The sequence below is a fragment of the Rhinolophus sinicus genome, linkage group LG09 (genome assembly GCF_036562045.2).
Source record: "Rhinolophus sinicus isolate RSC01 linkage group LG09, ASM3656204v1, whole genome shotgun sequence".
NCBI lineage: Eukaryota > Metazoa > Chordata > Mammalia > Chiroptera > Rhinolophidae > Rhinolophus > Rhinolophus sinicus.
The window spans coordinates 68,724,417-68,745,867 of NC_133758.1; the positions used below are offsets into that span (position 1 = coordinate 68,724,417).

Below are 21,451 nucleotides of genomic sequence, written 5' to 3' on the forward strand. Positions count from 1 at the left end.
TAATCTGCCTCCAATTCTCCTCTCCTTCTGTTTCCCCCACCAAAACTTCCCCAAAGTATGTAATACCACAACAACTTTAGGGATCTCCAATTACTGAATTTCCTCATAGACAAAATCTTCAGCAATGTCAAGGAGAAAATTCCTAAGAATTGGTTTTGAGAGTAGTCCAGAAGGATGGACCAGGTTTCCCTTGCTTGTACAATGCAGTGGTATATTTCAGCCCCATAATACTCATTTTTCTACCTAGGTGGCAAGATTTATTATCATCTTGCAAACTATAGTTATGCCATGTACTGAAAATGTTTATACCTTTAAAGGGCGTAAACCATGGACAAGTGTCCTCATCTGTAAAATGAGGACAGACTTTTTGAATTTTTGAGATCCAAATAAGTATTCACCCATACAGTGTACAAACCATGATTCCAGCTCAGTGCTTTCAGTAAATTTTAGATCTAGACTCACTTTTTATATGAAAATGTCACTTGTCTATAATTGTGACGTAGTTTGTTTTCTTTTACGTTTTTCCTTTTGCTAAAATATTAAGTTTAGCTAGTAGTGGTTGCAGTATATCTCTGTTTTTTAGGTTGCAGTCCATTAATAGGTTATGAAATCAATTTAGTGGATTTTAAGCAACATGTTTTAATGTAGTAAAATAAAATAGAAAATAACAGTACATTGCACATAGTAAGGGTAAGTATTCTTTTGTAAATTTTTTTGGATTTTTAGTAAGATATGTGTGTGTGTGTGTGTGTGTGTGTGTGTGTGTGTGTGTGTATACACATATATACATATATACAACACATATGTATTTCTGGCTATTGAATCCGGATATGAAATGATTTCTTAGTGTGAGACACATTCAAAAATTGAAAAACAGTCATGTAATTAGTAAGTTTACATTTTCTTGATGTTAGTTTTTTTAAATTGTGAACAGATGTGCTAGAACATCATTATAAAATATTTTAGTATAGAATAGAATTCATCAAGAGGTAGTTGGAGATTGGACTACTCGAGGGAGTTGAGTTTCCGATGTCTCAAAGACCCAGACTGCCTGCATTTCCTTCTGTGAGCCCTGAAGTATTAGTCCAGCAGCATCCCCGAGAGGGGGGCGTTGTGAAGTGCCTGGGCCTGGGCCTGGGCCTGGCCGATAGACATACCCTGCAAACAGGCTCTTAGGGTTTGCGCATTGTGAAGCTCTGAAAGATTTCTAAAATCGTACCCATCTGCTTGTGTTATTTCACATAGTTAATAAGATGAGTAGTGTTTTTACTCATTCATTAGTATGATTTCCCTGTTTAATGTTTGTTAAATTAGTAGTACATTATCTATGTTTTCAATAGGTTGCTGAGGACACCAAAGAGAAAAGAACCGTCATCCATCAAGCGATTAAATCTCTGTATCCAGGATTAGAGACAAAAACAGAGGACAGAGAAGGAAAGAAATATATTGTAGCCTACCATGCTGCTGGACAAAAGGCTCTGGCAAGTAAGTGTGTGAGTGACCTGGCATTTATTTCTCGGTTGGGAGGTCGTGAGAAACAGGTCCCACTACTCCTTCTCCTTGCCTGTTCATATTCAAGGGCTACTTTGCTATTGTTCAGAGAAGGATATTGATCATATGTCCTTCAAAGAAGGTGAATAATATTTCAGATGCCAGAGCAATCCTATAGACTGCCTGAGAGGGGGCATCAGGTCTTGTGTGAGTAAAGATTAACTGTAATTATACTGGTGCCTGAGAGAGCGCCTCAGGAATTTGATATGTCCCCTGAAGAGCAGAGTGTGCTAAGTGGCAATTCAAGAAGAAAATGCTAGAGTATTGCTCAGTCTTTATTCTTAATGGCAGAGAGAAAGCTTTCAGGTGAACAGAAAACGCTCGTCACCTGTCCCAGCAGCATGTTTTCTGCAAAGTCCCGAAATTGAAAGAGCTGCTGCTTTCCAACTGTAAATATCTTCTTCACTCACACATAAAAAACATGGACTATATAGAAAAACACCCTTTTGTCCAAGCCTGTCTTTGTTTGTGTATCATTCATTTGAAATGAGTGTGTTGTCGGTGAATCTCTTTGATATTTATGTTCTGATACGTTTTCTACAGCCATGAAAATTTCTATTTGCATATAACCTTAAAGAATATTAATTTTTCTTCTTTTACCTGTCAAATTAGCAGATAAAATTTTAATGAAATGACAGTTGGGAAAAGTTATTTCTTCTCCCTTCTCCCCTACCAGTGATGGCCCCTGTTAATGAAGAGTTATTTCCACATATATTAGAGCAAAACAAGAATGTATAACAAAAGGCTCTTCAAATCAGTAATGCTTTGTCAGTATTCTCTTAGGTTAATGCTGTGAATGGATGAAGCCTTAATTGTTTATGACTGTGCTTCTAGTGAAATGAGAGAGTATAGGAAAAATGGGAGCAGAAGTAAGGTTTAGCTGTGGCTAAGAAAAGATAATGAAATCAGTAAGTCTGGATAGTAACATAGAAACGAGAAACCTTGAGCAGTTAGGGAGAAGGTGGAGATTGGAGGCCACTTCTCAGTGGAAAGCAAAAAGAAAAGAGATATGTTTTAGAACGACCTGAGGGTACGAGTTAATCACTTCTCAATCCACAGACTAATGAATGGCTTGGGTGCTGTATGCTTCTGTGAGGTCAGAGTCACAGTATAAACATTACCTTAACAGCCATTCTTCAGCTGGGTTCTTCAAGAGAATTGAGCCCCATGGAAAATGATTGAGTGACTATTTTTTCTATTCTCCCAAGACTGGCACATAACTGGTAACTATTCTGATGTCCAGGAGAGAAGGTGACTTGCTACCTACAGCAAGAAGCCTTGGTGCAGTTTTAATTCTCTCAAGGGAGCCAGGTGGAGAAGGGCTGCTAGGGAGATGTTCTAGAGAGGCCATCCGTGGTAGCCAGCCACCCTCTTGCAAAGACAAGAAGAAAAGGCAGGGTCTTGTTCTGCTAAGTGTGGTCGTGAGGAAACAGATTGAAAGGAGCAAAACCTGTATTGTTTTGACTGGTTACTTCTTGGCAGTGATCATTATTTCTTCTTAGAGGATGCCAGGTTTTACGCTCTGCAGGGAGGGAGTTAGCACACTTACAGGTGGCCGTTACAGTTTTCCTACGCTTTCCCCTCAAGCAAGTGTTGCCAGATCTTTCATGTTCTGTCTTTATCCACATTTTCTGTACTGATGCCACACCCACCTTTCTTTTTTTCAAATAAATTCTCTTTTAAGTATTTCCAAGTGAGATGCCGCGCTCTGTGTGACATGCGGCACTGCTCCCCATTTCCCTTTGCACGTCTTCAGTAAAATATGAATTTCTCGCTTTAAAAAGAGGCACGAAGGCAGGTCATATTGGATCGATGCTTGCATAGAGATCAAACCTCTTGTGCTTGAGGTGTTGTAGCATTTAGTCAAGGATGGACTACAGGTCTGCCATCTGAGCTCTGCTCTCCCACCTCCTCATGGACCCTGACAAGCACTTCAGAGTCTGCATTCATTTTTTTATTGCTCTAGCTCCCCACCTGCAAGCTGAGAGTGGATTAAAGTAAACACCATTGGAAAAGTAGGGAGAGCTGGTATCCAGAAACTCTTGTTCATGCTCCTGCAAATAGAACCAATGACAATGACAACATGTCCTCCTGGGCCCCTTTGCCTAGCATTTGAATTAATCAGCTTTTAAAACTTCATTGCAAATTTACGTGAATAATATTTTTAGTGTCCGTTTACTACCAAACCCTAATGTAAATTGTTATTGGTGGGTCATGCATTATCTAGCAGATTTGCAATATTCTTAACCTAAACTTTTCTCAAATAGAGCCAAACAAATTACCAACTATTTTAACTTAGGCATTGTTTTGTGTGTTAGTCCCATCTGATAGACAGGACACACTGATTTATTAATACCTACCAAAGCATATATATGATATTTATCTGAAACGTTCATATAATTGTTATATGTAATCAGATAAATTGATTAATATTTTGAGATAGATAATCTATATTACAAATACCTCTAAGAACTTTTTAAAGACAAGTAGAAAAAACAGAATTCTGCCATGTGATATGCAGAGCTCCTCCATACTTTCTGAAATGAATGTTTCCCTGTAACTAAGAATCCACAGAAACTCAGATGAAGAGCCAGACAGATAAAAAGGAAACGTCCGCGGAGAAACTAGTGTGTTGGAATCCACAGGAAGAAGGAATTCCAATAGTTAGAGTGGTTAGCATTACAGATACGACAGCAAGACAGAGCTCTGACTCTGAAACATGTCTGTCAGTTTTTAGCAACATAGAAATCATTTTGTGTCTTTGCCAGAGCAGTTTCGGTGGAACAAGATTGGAAACCAGTTTACATAGTAGGTTGAGATGAAAGGCAGTAAATACAGACTGCTTTTTCAAATAAGCTATAAAGAGGAGGAGAAAGGAAAGGAACATGGTTAAGGAGAGGAGACATAGGCTTGACTGTGAAAGGAAAGAGCCATTGCAAAGAGAGGGTGAAAATTCCTGGAGGAGAGTGAGAATGGATGGAGCAGGATCCCTGAGGAAGCTGCAAGGTTGGTGTGCAGGGGTGCAGCAGTGGAAATGGACTTGAATAAGAAGGAAAGAATGTTCTGCATGCCACCCCATCCTGTCATCTTTCTCGAGCTACAAACATTTTTCCCTCCTTATTCATGAGGGTCTCTGTGCGTAGTACATGAATCTTCCAGAATGTGGTTTCTTTTATTTGGGTTTATTTCTACTACATTGGGACTGCTGTATCAGACCATCAGAAGGTTGTTTCCTATTATCTCAGCCTGAGAATTCTTTGCATTAGCATTTAAATCAGAGTGTCTCAAAAGTATCTGAAAATTATTTTAAATTCACTTCAATTTTAAAGCTACATATATTCTACTTAGCATTCTAAGGATTTGGAGTTTTATAAAGTTAAACAGACTGCCCAAAATAAGTTGAGACTCATTGATTTTCTGGTACTCAAAATAGTCCTAGTTCATCAGTGCATACGCTTACTATTTTATATACTGAGTGCACTTAGAAAAAGAATCCTTGTGTCTGTTATTTGTAGAGGAGATAATTGTATGCATGCTCAGTGCTTGGATTTGCTAATAAAAGATGCATGCTTCTGAGCCAAAACTCATACTCGGTTGTCATGGTTTCTCTTAAGGTATAATAACATTTTTGTAAGTCTTGTGGCTTCATTTATTTCTTGCCATTGTAGTTCATTGTGAATGTACTGAAGGGGTAGTTAAGGAAAAATGTAGCTACACTTCATCAACTTTTATCACTAGTAGTTTTGTAAACATTTTATGTACCCATCAACTATCTTTCAAGATTATTAACATTCTGTTGTTTTTGTTTTTTCTATTCCTTCCACTTTTTTTTTTCTTGTTGGAGCAATTTAAAGAAAATTCTATGTAGCACTTCATTTCACTCATTAATGCTTCAATATGAATCTAACAGACATGGACTAAAGCCCGAAACCATTATCACAAAATCAGCAATAATGTCTTAATACCCAGTACCCAGTGCATGTTCAGTTTTTCCCTGATTGTCTCAAAAATGTCTTTTACATCCAAATGACTTGTTCAAATAATGATACAAACAAGGTCAGGACATTGCATTCAATGGATAAGTCTCTTAAATCATCTCTTAAAACTTATTTAATCTGTTAGTTCAAGAACTGTTTTAATTACTTGCAGTCTCACCACCAAAAGTTAATCACAAAGAGCATTTTGGTACATGTCCTCCCATAGTTGAGAAAACAGATCTCTAGATGGGGAAGGATTTTGCATCCAGTCTTAAACCTTGGGCTACATGCAGTGGATACAGACAGTACAGGTTGAGGATGAGCTGACACGCCATTGTGAGGGGATTGAGACAGGGTAGCTTGTACCTATAGGAGCGTTTTCTTCTCATTCACTGTTTGCCTCTGCGACATTCCATTGTTAATGTCTACATGGCTGTTAACCCACCACATTCTACCAGGAGCTGTAGAAGTCCTCGGTAGAAACTTTCCATGCGATCATTTGCATGTTCACCTCGAAAGCACTGGACTATTATTATAAATTAAACACTGCTCTCTTGTGCTCTTTATGCTGTACATTCGGACAGAGGTCAGAACTGCAGCAGGTAAGAGGGGTTGGCGCTTCATGTAGGTAAAAGGAAATGCCAATGATTTTTGTCACAAGTGCCAAGTATAGACAACTTTGTTTAACTGTAGTGAGCTGGAAAGAAAACCCAAAGTAATATTCCTGTTCACAGTGTTGTGAGGAATTCACACCAAGACCCAAAGAAATACATGTAATACTTTTCTGTGCAAGATGGAAAAGAGTCATGTTCATATTTATCAGAAAGGAAAAGCGATTTGCTAAGCATCTGTGCTCGGGCAGTTTTCCCAGATGGTTTATTGATTAATTTGTTCTTTACATTGTGGCTTAAATCGCTAACCTACAAAGCAGTGCTATTGCCTTGACAGAGCCAGGGCTATTTCAGCGCTAGAAGTTTCTTATGTCTGTAAAGATGGATGCATGAGTTAATGCTAAAGGATTATTTTAGGGACAGAGAGAAAGGAACATTTTTAAAAGAAGATTCTTTTCTAGGGATTGTGTGAGATATTTTTTCACAGTTTTTCTTTCATGGAGTTATAGAAATCAAGTGAATGAGATGTATTCAAATAACACCTGCAGCTGTGTCACAAAGGCTCACAAATATTAATGTACAACCTCTGGGAAGTGCCGTTGTAACTTACATATTTTCCCAAAGTGTTGATTTTTCAGAACACCCTTTGGGCAGCTTAAATCTAAATCTGAATATTGTTTAAATATGTTTCTAGATTATAGGATAATTAAAATGTTCATTTAAAAGAACAGTTTTAAAAATCAGGTTCTCTAAAGTCTTGAAATGTTTTATCGGTTTCCAAAAAGTCGAAAGTAGCAGTAACTCAGAAGTTAACATTTAACCTGGCTTAATTTTTAATGTTTCCTTTTCCCCAAGAATGACAATTAGGTCTTGAATGCCAGCTGCTCTCTCTGTCACATAGACATTTGTAAACTGTCTAGGATTAACTAAATTTTCGTGATGGAAGTGGCTTTTGCAAAATCTAACCATGTCACTGAAGCAACTCCTTACAAGTTTTATCCCTATCCCAAGTAAGGCGTCCATCCTATCTGTGTGAACAGCTGGGGATACGGGGCAAGGCTGCAAAGTCCAGCATGACTGCTGTTCCCTCAGGCTGCATGTGTTCAGGAGAGCCAGCAGGCCCACCCGTCAGACATGTGCTTGTCAAGTAGCCCCACCAGGGAGTGGGGGACCCCTCTGCGTTCCTCTCTGTGAGGATTGCTGGTTAGTCTTAGTCATTCGTCACACCACCGGCATTTCGGCTTTTAATTTTAAATCTGGAGAGAGAACATGAAGTATCCAGTCACACACAGTTTAACACCTGTAGTGCACACTGCAGTAACTACTTAACCTGTGTTTCTTGTCAGACTGGATCTGATTTCTCACTCAGAGGTTCTCCAGCAAGAAATGAGCTTGTAGGGTTTCATAAGAAAAAGCTCAGACAAGTCTTATTACAGTGTATATAATGTTTAATTTTGTTTGTTTGTTTTTAAGATCCAAGAAAACATTCTTGGCCAAAATCTAGGGGAAGTTACTGCCACTTTGTACTGTACAAGGAAAACAAAGACACCATGGATGCTATTAATGTGCTTTCCAAATACTTAAGGTTGGTATCTTTGTCTTGTGTCTACACAAAAATAAAATGCAGAAATTTATCTTCCTCTTTCTTTCTTTTTTTTTTTTTAAAGTTTATTGGGGTGACAATTGTTAGTAAAGTTACATAGATTTCAGGTGTACAATTCTGTAATACATCATCTATATATCACATTGTGTGTTCACCACCCAGAGTCAGTTCTCCTTCCATTACCATATATTGGTATTTTCCTCTTTCCATGCTAATGAAAAAGAAGCGGGAAAATAGTCAAACAGATGGAAATATGCCTCCCAATTATAGTTTTCTTCAACAATAGGTGAATTAATTTTTTTAACCGCCTTGTATATTGCCCATGATTTAAGATGGAAATTCTGTAAGTAAATAGTTCACCTATAGTAGAGAGTTAGCAGTCCACCAACTGAACATAAAAACTAACTTTCTTCCCTGAAAGCCTACACTTTGATGTGGTTGCAGAGGTTTGCTTTACTAAACTGTATGTTCTTAATTCTTGGAGATTGACTAGATTGAAAACCTGAGACCTAAGGATGGGCCAGGTGTCAAAGAATTTTTTTTAGAAACAGGTGCAGGCCCCACATAAAATCTGTATGCAATGGAAATTTGCTTTCTAATATATAGTTAACTCAGTTTAAAGATGGAGCACAGTGCCTTAGTTTGCTGTGGCTGCTATAACAAAATACCACAGACTGGGTGGCTTAAAGAACAAACCAGTTTTCTCACAATTCTAGAGGCTAGAAGTCCCAAGATCAGGGTGTTGGTAGGTTTTGTTTTTTCCCGGAGGCCTCTCCTCAGCTTGCAGATGGCCGCCTTCTCTCTGCCTTCACATGGCCTTTCCTGTGTGGTCTGTGCCCCTGGAGTCTCTGTGTGTCTGAATGTCCTCCTCTGACTAGGACACCAGTCAGACTGAAGGAGAGCCCACCCAGACAGCCTCATTTGAACTTCATCGCCCCTTTAAAGGCCCTGTCTTCAAATACAGTCACCTCCTGAAGTAAAGAGGGTCAGGGCTTCAACGTACGAATTTGGAGGGAACACAGTTTAGCGCATAGGACACAGTATCCTATTGGGTAACACTGTGTTTTACTCTGGCCACTAGCTCTTTGGGACAGAGTCGGGGGTGCCTGGTCTGTACCTGAGCCCGGGCGAATAGACTGTTCTTGACAAAAGGGTAGCCAATGGGAAGGGAGTTCCTCTGAGGTCTGGGTCAGGGATTGGAGTTCAAGAAATCCTTCCTGTTTTTTCCCCCGTTAGTGTGGAGCCGTTTTTATAAAATACATCTTGCTAAACTAGCTTACTTAGATCTTCATATCCAGACTATTCAGATCCCTGTTTTAGCATTTGGCTTTTTTATACAAAGAAAAAACAGCATGTATTTATAGGAAGTTCACATCATTAACTTTTTAAAAATTAAAGGTGAAAAATTTCCAAAGTGGTCCATTATAAATCTAGCATAAGTTTTTCTTTACCTTCATAGTTATGTAATATAATAAATTGCATATGATCGATAGGAAGTACATCATTTCGTTCCCATTACTGGCTAGCCACGTCTTTGAATAGCATGTTAGTCACTTAGAGTCACAAACATTCTAAGTTGAGTGCTGCTAAGAAGGTAGTTGTTCAGGCATCATTTACTGTCTTGTCTTGCATAATAATTAACATTTTAAAATAAAGTTTCTCCTTGTTCTCCTCTTATTCTATTATGATTTTAAGTATATTTATTTTGAATCTCAAATTATGAGAAATGTGATTTCCTCATGGTATGTGACTTCAGTTGGTTTTGGTTTTGTCTTAACAGAGTCAAGCCAAACATATTCTCCTACATGGGAACCAAAGATAAAAGGGCCATTACTGTTCAAGAAATTGCTGTTCTCAAGTAAGTAGAGTGTACATGTCGGAGTGCCTACTGCAAATATCCTAGCACCAGCTTTCAGAGCTCTCAAATTTGCTTTGTGGGGTTATTTAAACGGTGTCTCTGCCTATTCAAGAAATTATTTTTATACTTGTTTTTTTCTTCTCATCTGTCTTTCCTAATGTTTTTACAGTAAACAGATACTGTTTCTAAGAGATTTTTCTGGTAGAGCCAAGAGAATAAGTGCTTCTTTCTCTCTTTTGTTCATTCATTATTAAATATAAGTTATTTAAAATTTAATTGGAAAACAGTGAGTGAGCGCTTGTTACACACTGGAGACATACAGATGAAAAAGGTGGCTTCTGCTTTTGAAGCAGTTATTTAATGCAGCAGACAAGTAAATCAGAACTAATCACCCAGTAAGATAAATGTTAACATAGAGGTATATTTGGGGTATTAGGTTAGACCTCACAACAAAGCATGAGACTCATTGTGGGGGGCAGACTGGGGAAGGCTTTCACAGAAAATGGGATGTTTTAGTTTTCATCTAGATCAGGGCTTCTCAGTCTCTTCACTATTGACATTTTGGGCTGGATAATCCTCTGTTGTGGGGGTCGTCCTGCTCACAATAGGACATTTAGCAGCAGCCCTCGTCTCTACCCACTAGATATCAGTGGCACTTTTCCCCTTCCCTCTACATGTGACAGCTAAAAGTGTCTCCAGACATTGCCCTTGAAGGGCAGAATTGCCCCTGGTTGAGAACTACTGGTCTAGATTCTAGAAGGATTAGTAGGAGTTCCCTGATGGTCTAGGATTATTTATTGCAAACCAAGAAAACAGCTTGTGGAAAGCCACTGGAAAGGAATTGGGGAGAATAGCACATTTGGTACCTGGCAGGTACTTCAGTTGTGTGGCGCACAGCTAGAAATAAGGCTTGAGGAGTAGGCAGGATTCCGATCCTGGAGGGCCCCGTAGGGCGTGTAAGATAAATGACTGGAGATCCATGCTATTGCCACATTCTGAGGAGGGAGAACAGGGTCTGAACCCAGTGAGTTCAGTGAACGTAAAAGGAAAAGATGAATTTAGTAGCTGTATGGAATCAGACAAACTCACACTTTCATTTTAGTGCCCCCCGGGGAAGGAGTGGTAGGAGGGAGAAATAAAGAGGCAGGAGGAAACTTTGGAGGGAGATGCATTATCTTGAATGTGGTGGTGATTTCATGGGCTTAGTCACATCTTAAAACTTGTACATTTTGAATATGTACAGTTTACTGTATGTTAATTATACTGTAATTAAAAATAATCATCTATGTTTGCTATCCCCACTTAAAATAAATACATATATTTATTTGTAATTCCCCTATCTTTTCAATAAAGAATTTGAAGTGGCATCTCCTCTTCCCCCCACAATCCCCTACAATCTGGTTTCTTTCCCATCACTTTTCGTTTTTTTAAAGAATTATATTGTGTTTTTTTCTTTTTTTTTCTTTTTTATTGGGAACAGGACTTTATTGGGGAACACTGTGTACTTCCAGGCCTTTTTTTTTTTTCTCAAGTCAAGTTGTTGTCCTTTCAATCTCAGTTGTGGAGGGTGCTGTTCAGCTTCAAGTTGTTGTTCTTTCAGTCTTAGTTGTGGAGGGTGCAGCTCAGCTCCAGGTCCAGTTGCCATTGTTAGTTGCAGGGGGCACAGCCCACCATCCCTTGTGGGAGTCGAACCGGCAACCTTGTGGTTGAGAGGATGCGCTCCAATGAACTGAGCCATCCGGGAGCTCAGCGGCAGCTCAGCTCAAGGTGCCATGTTCATTCTTAGTTGCAGGGGGCGCTGCCCACCATCCCTTGCGGGAGTCGAGGAATTGAACTGGCAACCTTGTGGTTGAGAGCCTGCGCTCCAACCAACTGAGCCATCCAGGAGGCAGCTCTGCTCAAGGTTCCGTGTTCAACCTTAGTTGCAGGGGGCAGAGCCCACCATCCCTTGCGGGACTCATGGAGTTGAACTGGCAACCTTGTGGTTGAGAGCCCACTGGCCCATGTGGGAATCGAACCGGCAGCCTTCGGAGTCAGGAGCATGGAGCTCTAACCACCTGAGCCACCGGGCCAGCCCGCTTTTGTTTTTTTTTTTTTTTTTTTTTTTTTTATTGGGGAGTATTTGAGAACAGTATGTTTTTTCCATCAGCTCCAAGTTGTCGTCCTTCAAGCTAGTTGTGGAGGGCACACAGCTCACTGGCCCATGTGGGAATCGAACCGGCAGCCTTCGGAGTCAGGAGCGTGGAGCTCTAACCACCTGAGCCACTGGGCCAGCCCGCTTTTTTTTTTTTTTTTTTTTTTTTTTTTTTTATTGGGGAGTATTTGAGAACAGTATGTTTTTTCCATCAGCTCCAAGTTGTCGTCCTTCAAGCTAGTTGTGGAGGGCACACAGCTCACTGGCCCATGTGGGAATCGAACCGGCAACCCGGTTGTTCAGAGCTTGCGCTCTAACCAACTGAGCCATCTGGCCGCCCCTCCCATCACTTTTCTGATTCACTTGAAATAATGCTGGTATTGAGCTCCTAGTTGCATCCTAGTGGATTTTCCAGTCCTTTTTTCCCTTGACCTTGGGACAGTGGTATGATGTAGAAGTAAAGGCAGAGTGAGAACATCTCTTTGTGACTTTACTATCATTGTGTGCAAAGGTTGATGTGTTTGAAAGAGCAGGAGAAGACCCCAGAAGGAGGTGGTGTTCCTCTGTTCTGACGTGTTCTCGTCGTCTTCCTATGTCACATGGAATGTGGACTCATCTACTGAGAGTGAAGGGGGCAGGAGTTGGGAAGGGACCTTGAAAAGAGTGAAGATTTGAAACAGCCTCTGTGGGAAATGGGCCAGTGAGCTGGCCAGAAATCTGGAGTGGGGGAAGCGACTGGCGTGAGGGCTCAGGCCCTCCTGTGCTCTGTGGATGTGAGGCACGGTGCTTTCTCTTTCGTATCTAAAACATCACCGCAGTCAATTCCTGTGCTTTCTGGCTGGCTCTGTGAAACTTTCCACCTAAAGTAAAATTTAAATTAGTTTGTTTTGTTTTCAGCACAGAAGAAACCAGGTAGAAAATGAAAGTTCGGCCATAATTGTACTCCCTCAGAGATTGCCTTGCTCATGGTTTAGTATATTTTTAGTGGGGAACCCTTTCTTTATAAACCAAAATAGTATTTATATAAAGTGTGTTCTTGTGAACAATAAATGATGTATTTCTTTCCCTGCTAGTACATAGCAAAAGATGTTTAAATATGTGGCTTTAGTCTAATTTATGAACTATTACTCTATTTTTTAATGTTTACATTGTTTGCCATTTCTTGCTATTATGTGCAATTCCACGACCGACGAGTTGGTAGCTAAATCTTGGCACACATCAGTGATAACTTCATTAAGAAAATCTTAGCACAGGAATTAATGATTTAACGGGAGTGTGAAATTCTAAGTTTTGGGTTTTTGATAGCAAGACCTAATTGCCCTGTAGAAAGGTGGTACCAGTTTATCACCTTTATTCTACTTCTCCAGAATTCTCCCGAACACGTTATGATTGTTTTTTAAAATCACTTGCTAACTTGAGGGTCAGAAAAGATATCTCACTAACTTGTGTTGCATTTATATGATAGGAACTCCTTGACTAGGAAGAGTGAAGGTGATTATTTCCCCTCTTGGTCAGCCACCAGGTGTCACACTTGATCACGAAGCTGATCAGTCTTCACAGACTGTTGCTGCCTTTATATCTTCCTGTTGACTTAGTAAGAAACCGTGTCAGGTACCTCAGTGTTGGCCTTTGGAAAGCACAGAGCACTTACCTCACGGATGCAGGCTACGCCCTTGGTTTGCTTAATGGATACGTGGGGCCGGGCAGATTGGCCTTTTCCCATGAGAACTGTTGAACAGGATAAACCCACTCTGCCCTGCAAGAGTTTGAATTATTGCTGAATTGATCAGTCCTAGGGATAAGCTGCATTTCTTTTCAACTTCATGTAATTCTCCAAAGTCACCCAGTAATTTTAATAGGATCTCAGGCAAGAACGGCCTCATTCAGAATAGTGTGTTTCTTTTCCTGCCTCTTCCTGCCAGTCTCCTTTCTGAGCCTGGGCCAGTATTTCCCTGGCGTTCGTAATAAAGGCTTTTTGTACAACATGATGCTTAGGTTGGCTTCTGATGTTTAAAAGTGATATTGTGGTATTCCCAAGTTATTCACAGAATTTGCTATGAATTTACAACCAAAAAGCTTGATCCAGGGTCATCAAAATTCAAAATTGTGAAGGGTTTCATGAAGATATTGTCAGCTCCATTCCGTCGGTTCTCAGGGAGCACCCCCACCAGCAAGAACTGAATAGAGCTCCTGCTTTCTGCTGTGCCCGTGGGATTCAGAAATACATGTCTGTTGTATATTCAAAAATACACGATAGAATATGATTCGGCCTTAAAAAGGAATGAAGTACTGATGCATATTACAACATGGATGAATCTTAAAAACGTATGCTAAGTAAAGGAAGTCAGACACAAAAGGCACATATTATATGATTCCATTTATGCGAAATGTCCAAAATAGGGAAATCTATAGAGATAGAAAGTAGATTAGTAGTTGCAGAGGGAATAGGGTTACTAGATATAGGATTCCTTTTGGGGGTGATGGAAATTTTCTGGAATTAGATAGTGGTGACAGTTGCACAGCATTGTGGATATACCAGAAGCCACTGAATTGTACGTTTTTAATGTTTAAAATGATACAATTTTATCTAAAAAAAAAGAAAGAAAACACGCAGTCAGGCACTTCTATGGCTGTCAGGGAACAGTCTCCAGAATCTCTCTCCAGAGCTGCCACATTGCCTATCTGATTCCTTTTTACCTCCTGACTCTTAAATATTCTGTTTGTTTCTACAACAGTAGTTACTGACCAAAGAGTTCTGTCCTCCTGTTCATCACTCTGTTCATTCCAGTCTTCTGCTTTCTGGATTCTTTGGGATACAGTTTCTGCATTAATTTACACCGTGTGGTCCACCATTGTCCCCATACATCTGAAGTCAAGAACATGGTGCCTCTGAGCAGCTGCCCCAGGACTGGACCAGACCTGCTCTGCTCCTGTTGGGTCCTCAAGTTGGCCAGGGATTGAGGGCAAGGAGGGAGGGGCAGGAAGTATGAGCTTCCATTTCCCAACTTCTCGGGATAGTTTCCTACGTTTTATATTCATTGATGGGGCAGTGACAGACGTTTTTGTCCTCAAGAAATTTGGTCAGGCTGCTTCTGCGCATATTGAACCAGATGTACACATTGAACCAGGCAGAAATGGGCTGATTGATAATGCATCGAGGAATTGAGGGTCTTCAAGAAGTAAAGGGAAATTTCAGCAAAGAAACGAGAATTCTGTGAGATGAACTGGCAAGCTGGTATTACATAGGTGAATCTTAAACAATTTAACCAGCAACAGCATAATTTTAACTAGGGAGTAGGATAAAATTTCCCCATGCAACTTCATGTACTGTTGGGACTTGAGAGGCTGCAGAGCAGGGTGCATACCTCTAGGGCTGCTTCCAGGATGAGCTCCTTTGTTTCCATAGACCAAGCACTTTGGGGCAGAGCCTGCCTTGCAGGCCCAGTGTGCAGGATCCACAGCCAGACCCTCCCCACTCCTATTTTTAGGCAAAGCTGGAACATGGCTCCTGAGAGCATGAGCCAAAAAGCTCAGCAGAAACGAGCTCAAGGACCAACGCTGAAAAACTGGCAGAGTCTAGAGTGGTACAGAGAGAAGTATATTCTTCAACAAAGTGAAGCACAAATACCTTCTGTCTAGTAGTTCTCAGAGTAGCTGTCTTTTCAGAGGAAATCGGAATTTAGAAAAAGTTAAAAGTAGTTTCTTAAACACAGTGATGTACTATGTGACGTTGTTTGTAATTTTTAAAAAATTGTGAAACAACCCAAATGACCCAAATTGGAGCATCTTAAATAAAATGACTGGTTAAATAAATAAGTAAATTCCAACTGACGAATTATTTTTTACCGTATTAGATTACTTCTAATTTTTTTAAAAAGAACCTCTTTCCTAAAATACAGTGAGATGAATGCTGTCATAACAAAATATAAAAATATTATGGGGGCCGGCCCGGTGGCTCAGGCGGTTGGAGCTCCGTGCTCCTAACTCCGAAGGCTGCCGGTTCGATTCCCACATGGGCCAGTGGGCTCTCAACCACAAGGTTGCCAGTTCAATTCCTCGAGTCCCACAAGGGATGGTGGGCTGCGCCCCCTGCAACTAGCAACGGCAACTAGACCTGGAGCTGAGCTGCACCCTCCACAACTAAGACAACAATTTGACTTGGAAAAAAGTCCTGAAAGTACACACTGTTCCCCAATAAAGTCCTGTTCCCCTTCCCCAATAAAAAAATAATAATAAAAAAAAAGAGAGACCTTTAAAATTATATATATTTTAACATGACAAAATATGAAAATCTCAAATGAAAAGCCACTGTGTTATTTAATGGTGAAATACTAGAAGCATTTCATTTAGAGCCAGGAACTAAATGAAGATGTCCACACTTATTACTACACTTTATCATTGTTCTGGACATAATACATACAAACAAATAAAATTAAGAAATAAGTGATGTAAAAATTAGAAGGCAGATGGCCAAATTGCAGTTTTGTCAATGATATCATTGTTTCTATTCAATAATATGGTTGACAAATGAGTTATACAAGATAGGAAAGGTTAAAGCACAAAAATCAATGTGCAGGGGCAGCCAGATGGCTCAGTTGGTTAGATCAGGAGCTCTCAACAAAAGGTTGCTGGTTCAATTCCCAAATGGGGTGGTGGGCTGCGCCCCCTACAACTAAAGATTGAAAACAGCAACTGGACTTGGAGCTGAGCTGCGCTGTCCACAACTAGATTGAAGGACAACGACTTGGAGCTGATGGACCCTGGAGAAACACACTGTTAAAAAGTACATCACTACTGTAAGCCCAAAGGAAACAAAATAAAAAGTACCCTTTTACTGTAAACAACAACTGTGAAAGTACTCTACTTACACTTGGGGTAATTTTTTTTTTTTAAGACTTTACTGGGGAAGGGGAATAGGACTTTATTGGGGAACAGTGTGTACTTCCAGGATTTTTTCCAAGTCAAGTTGTTGTCCTTTCAATTGTAGTTGTGGAGGGTGCAGTTCAGCTCCAGGTCTAGTTGCCGTTGTTAGTTGCAGGCGGTGCTGCCCACTATCCCTTGCTGGAAGCGAGGAGTCAAACCAGCAACCTTGTGGCTGAGAGGACGCGCTCCAACCAACTGAGCCACCCGGGAGCTCAGCAGCAGCTCAGCTCAAGGTGCTGTGCTCAATCTTAGTTGCAGGGGGCGGAGCCCACCACCCCTTGCTGGAAGCGAGGAGTCAAACCAGCAACCTTGTGGTTGAGAGCCCGCTGGTTGGGGTAATTTATTTTGAAAAAAATAATCTCTGACTAAGGATTAGGACTTGGGATACCCTTTCTAAGTATGATTTAGATCCCAGGGCTATTAAAAAGAAAAAGACTCCTGACTTTAAAATTTTCCTGTATAGTCCTTATTTACGAAAGAATGCCAACTAATACAGGAGGGATGATCGATATAGAAACACACTCTTTTACACACAGTAATATTTGCTCCAAGCAGCATTATCCTTGGGTACCCAAACAGCTGGATGAAAGACTGGGAGAACGACAGGGTAGTCACACAATTTAAAAAATGTCACCCCACAGATTACTAATTAAAAATAAAGGGAAAGGAGGGAATGGTACGCTTACCATGGAAAAACCTAGCAAATACCATCCTGACCCAATGATTTATCATCATTAGTGATGAACAAACTGAATCTGTTGCCTTTAGCTGTGATACACTGAAAAGGCCACTGCATCAACTAAGTAATATTCCTACTAAAAGGTTTACCTGAGTTCATTATGAAGAAACAGTCAGACAAATCCAAACGGAAAGGCATTGTATAAAACAGCTGGCCTGGATTCTTTCCAAGTCAGATATCGACATAAAACAAAAAGCTAGACAGATCCAGGTGTTAGCTCACGGGAGACATCACAACTGCAATACGTGGTCCTTGATTAGACCCTGAATTTGAGGAGCTTTTAGAAAATCTAAAGGGTGTCATTGGGATAATTGGGCGAGTTTGGATACGGGCTGCGTATAGTAATGTCGAATTCATGTTTGGCTTCCTGAGTTGTCCCCACAGTGGTTCAGCAGCAGACTCGGCTTGTTCTTAGGAGATACACACTGGAGTTACTTAGCGTAAGGTAGCCCGATGTCTGTAACTAGCACTCAAATGGTTCAGTAAAATATGTAGGTTTTACATTTGCCTGTGTATGTATCGGTGTATGTGTAATGTATGGTTCTCGATATATCTAGAGAGAGAGGGATAAAGTAAATCTGGGGAAAATATTAACAACTGGTAAATCTAAATGAGAGGTATAAGGTGGTTCACTATAGTGTTGCCAGTTTACTTCAGTTTTTAATTGTTTTAACAAAGTTGAGAAATTTTCCAAAGTGTAAAATACTATAAATAAAGAAAACTTACATAATGGGAGATAAAATAGGTGGTAAAGGGTAGATTTCCTTAATATATGAAAACAGAAAAATATTACAATCCAATAGAAAAATCGGTAACAGGATGAACAAGCAGTTCAGTCAACAAATGAAGAAATGTCTAACCTCACTCACAATAAGGAGCACACAAGTAAAAACCAAAATAAAATATTTTAACTTACCAGACTGGCAGAGCTCAAAAACATTTATAGTACGCTGGGTAAGGCAACACAGGGACGAGGCCTAGGAGCTTACCTATTCATGGTGTGAGTGTAAATTGATGTCACCTTTTTGGAGGGCAAAAAGGGTTAAAATTTAAAATCCACGCCTTCCACTTCTAGGGATTTATCCCAAAGATACACGTATATAGGTGCACAGAGAAGTATGTATAAGGGTATTTGCTATAGAATTGTTTGTATACGAAAGGTCGGTAGCAATTGAAATGTCTATCGAAGGGGACTGGCCACATAAAGGGTCAGTGTCCATGCAGAGCCGCAGCCATGCTGTGCAGCTGTACAAAGAATGAGGCAGCCTCTGAAGTGCTGGATGGACAAGGCGATCTCTGATACATATTTTTAAGTGAAAAAAGCAAGATGCTGAACAATTTATAATATAACAAAATTTGTTTTTTAAAAGGGAGGATCTGGAGGCTGAGTACATGGTTGTGTTCACTTTCATCAAGCAGAACATTTATGACTTGTGTACTTTTCTGTATATACAACATACAAGGTGTGATAAAAAACATACAGTGACTATTTAAATTTAAAAACTTTTATTACAGTTAAAGCCACATTGCCATTAATCCCCCTCAAAATACTCTCCCTTGCTTCAAACACACTTATCCCATGGTTTTTGCCACTTTCTGAAGCAGTTCTGGAAGTCCTCTTTCGTGAGTATCTTTAGTTGCTCTGTCATGGCTGCTTTGATGTCCTGAATCTATTCAAAACGTTTACATTTCGTGGTCGTTTTGACTTTGGGGAAGAGCCCAAAGTTGCACAGTACCAGATCCGGTAAATAAAGTGGATGAGGACATACCATAATGTTTTTAATTGACAGACATTGCCGTACCAGACGCGATGTGTGACACAGAGCCTTTCCATTGTGATCAAAAAAAGCCGCCAGTGGGCCATCGGTTGGCTCAGTGGTTGGAGTGCAGTTCTCATAATACTAAAGTCGCCAGTTCGATTCCCACATGGGCCAGTGAGCTGCACCCCGCACAAGTAGATTTAAAACAATGACCTGACTTGGAGCTGAGCTACACACTCCACAACTAGGTTGAAAACAATGACTTGACTTCGGACTGAGCTGCCCCCCTCCCCCCACAACTAGATTGAAAAACAACGACTTGACATGGAGCTGATGGGTCCTGGAAAAACACACTGTTCCCCGATATTCCCCAATTTAAAAAAAAATTTATATGCTGAATGCTGCTGCCAAGTGCTATCCAACGGAAAGGCATGGACCTTCAGTATGGGAACCAGCGTGTTGAACCTTAGTAACAGTGTGTGACAACTTGTTCATTGCACTCAGTCGGGTGTGAGCTACGGTTGAGAGGTGTTTTAAAGTATGTGGTAAATCATCCTCCATCATGACAGCGCTCTGTGTCACACATCGCTTCTGGTATGGCAATTTCAGTCAAATGAAAACATTATGGTATATCCTCATCCACCTTATTCACCAGATCTGGCACCATGTGACTTCTGGCTCTTCCCCAAAGTCAAAATGATTCAGGACATCGAGGCAGCCATGACAGTGCAATTAAACACACTGACGAAAGAGGACTTCCAGAACTGCTTCAGAAAGTGGCAAGAACGATGTGATAAGTGTGTTCGAAGTGAGGGAGGGAGTATTTGGGGAGGATTAATGGCAATGTGTCTTTTACTATAATTTTTTATAATTTAAACATTCATATTGTTTGATCACACCTCGTATGTGTCTTTATCTAACGTGTGTTTAAGAAAAAAGAATGGGAGGCGATTCAAAGTTAGATGCTAACAGATTATCTTTTCAGGTGATAAAACTATAAGTTGTTTTCTCGATAGTTTTCTGTATTGTTCCAAGTTTTCTGTGGTGAGATCCCCTTGCCCCTCACAAAAAAAGTAGAAAGTTCCACAGATACCATTCCATTCCTAATCAGGAAGCACATAAGTACATGTGGCTTTAAGAATGTTCACATGGCCCAGCTTACATGATTCCAGTAGGACCAGGTACCATTATGCCAGAGGAATGATCCAGAGGGACATGGAAAGTTTGCCCATCCACCCGCTGCACACCTTTCTTTTCCCACCATCATAATTTGGCTTTTTCGGGCTGGCCCGGTGGCTCAGGAGGTTAGAGCTCCGTGCTCCTAACTCCGAAGGCTGCCGGTTCGATTCCCACATGGGCCAGTGGGCTCTCAACCACAAGGTTGCCAGTTCAATTCCTTGACTCCCGCAAGCGATGGTGGGCTCTGCCCCCTGCAACTAAAATTGAACATGGTACCTTGAGCTGAGCTGCCAAGCTCCCGGATGGCTCAGTTGGTTGGAGCGTGTCCTCTCAACCACAAGGTTGCCGGTTCGACTCCCGCAAGGGATGGTGGGCTATGCCACCTGCAACTAGCAACGGCAACTGGACCTGGAGCTGAGCTGCGCCCTCCACAACTAAGACTGAAAGAACAACAACTTAAAGCTGAACAGCACCCTCCACAACTAAGATTGAAAGGACAACAACTTGACTTGGAGAAAAGTCCTGAAAGTGCACACTGTTCCCCAATAAAGTCCTGTTCCCCTTCCCCAATAAAATCTAAAATAAATAAATAAAAATAAATAAATAAAAAAACATTTAAAAAAAATAGCAGAGATGAAATAAGAACCCCAATTTTTTTTTTTTTTTTTAAAGATTTTATTGGGGAAGGGGAACAGGACTTTATTGGGGAACAATGGTCAAATTGTTGTCCTTTCAATCTTAGTTGTGGAGGGTTCTGTTCGGCTTCAAATTGTTGTTCTTTCAGTCTTAGTTGTGGAGGGCACAGCTCAGCTGCAGGTCCAGTTGCCGTTGCTAGTTGCAGGGGGCACCCCCCACCATCCCTTGCGGGAGTCAAACCGGCAACCTTGTGGTTGAGAGCCCACGCTCCAACCAACAACTGAGCCATCCGGGAGGCAGCTCAGCTCAAGGTGCCGTGTTCAATCTTAGTTGCAGGGGGCAGAGCCCACCATCCCTTGCGGGACTCGAGGAATTGAACTGACAACCTTGTGGTTGAGAGCCCACTGGCCCATGTGGGAATCGAACCGGCAGCCTTCGGAGTTAGGAGCATGGAGCTCTAACCGCCTGAGCCACTGGGCC

The 21,451-nt window shown here is 40.8% G+C and overlaps 1 protein-coding gene across 3 annotated transcripts in view; it reads left to right on the forward strand.

Moving 5' to 3' along the window:
- PUS7 (pseudouridine synthase 7) overlaps positions 1 to 21,451 on the forward strand; it is a 51,649-nt gene that overhangs the window by 15,678 nt on the left and 14,520 nt on the right. For 2 of the 3 annotated variants that reach the window (XM_019745387.2, XM_074340599.1), the window contains 4 exons: positions 1,341 to 1,485; positions 6,113 to 6,130; positions 7,613 to 7,724; positions 9,523 to 9,600. In XM_019745387.2, coding sequence (XP_019600946.1) covers positions 1,341 to 1,485; positions 6,113 to 6,130; positions 7,613 to 7,724; positions 9,523 to 9,600 — 353 coding nt within the window. The remainder of the gene's footprint in view (positions 1 to 1,340; positions 1,486 to 6,112; positions 6,131 to 7,612; positions 7,725 to 9,522; positions 9,601 to 21,451) is intronic. The other variant, XM_019745388.2, reaches the window with a different exon arrangement.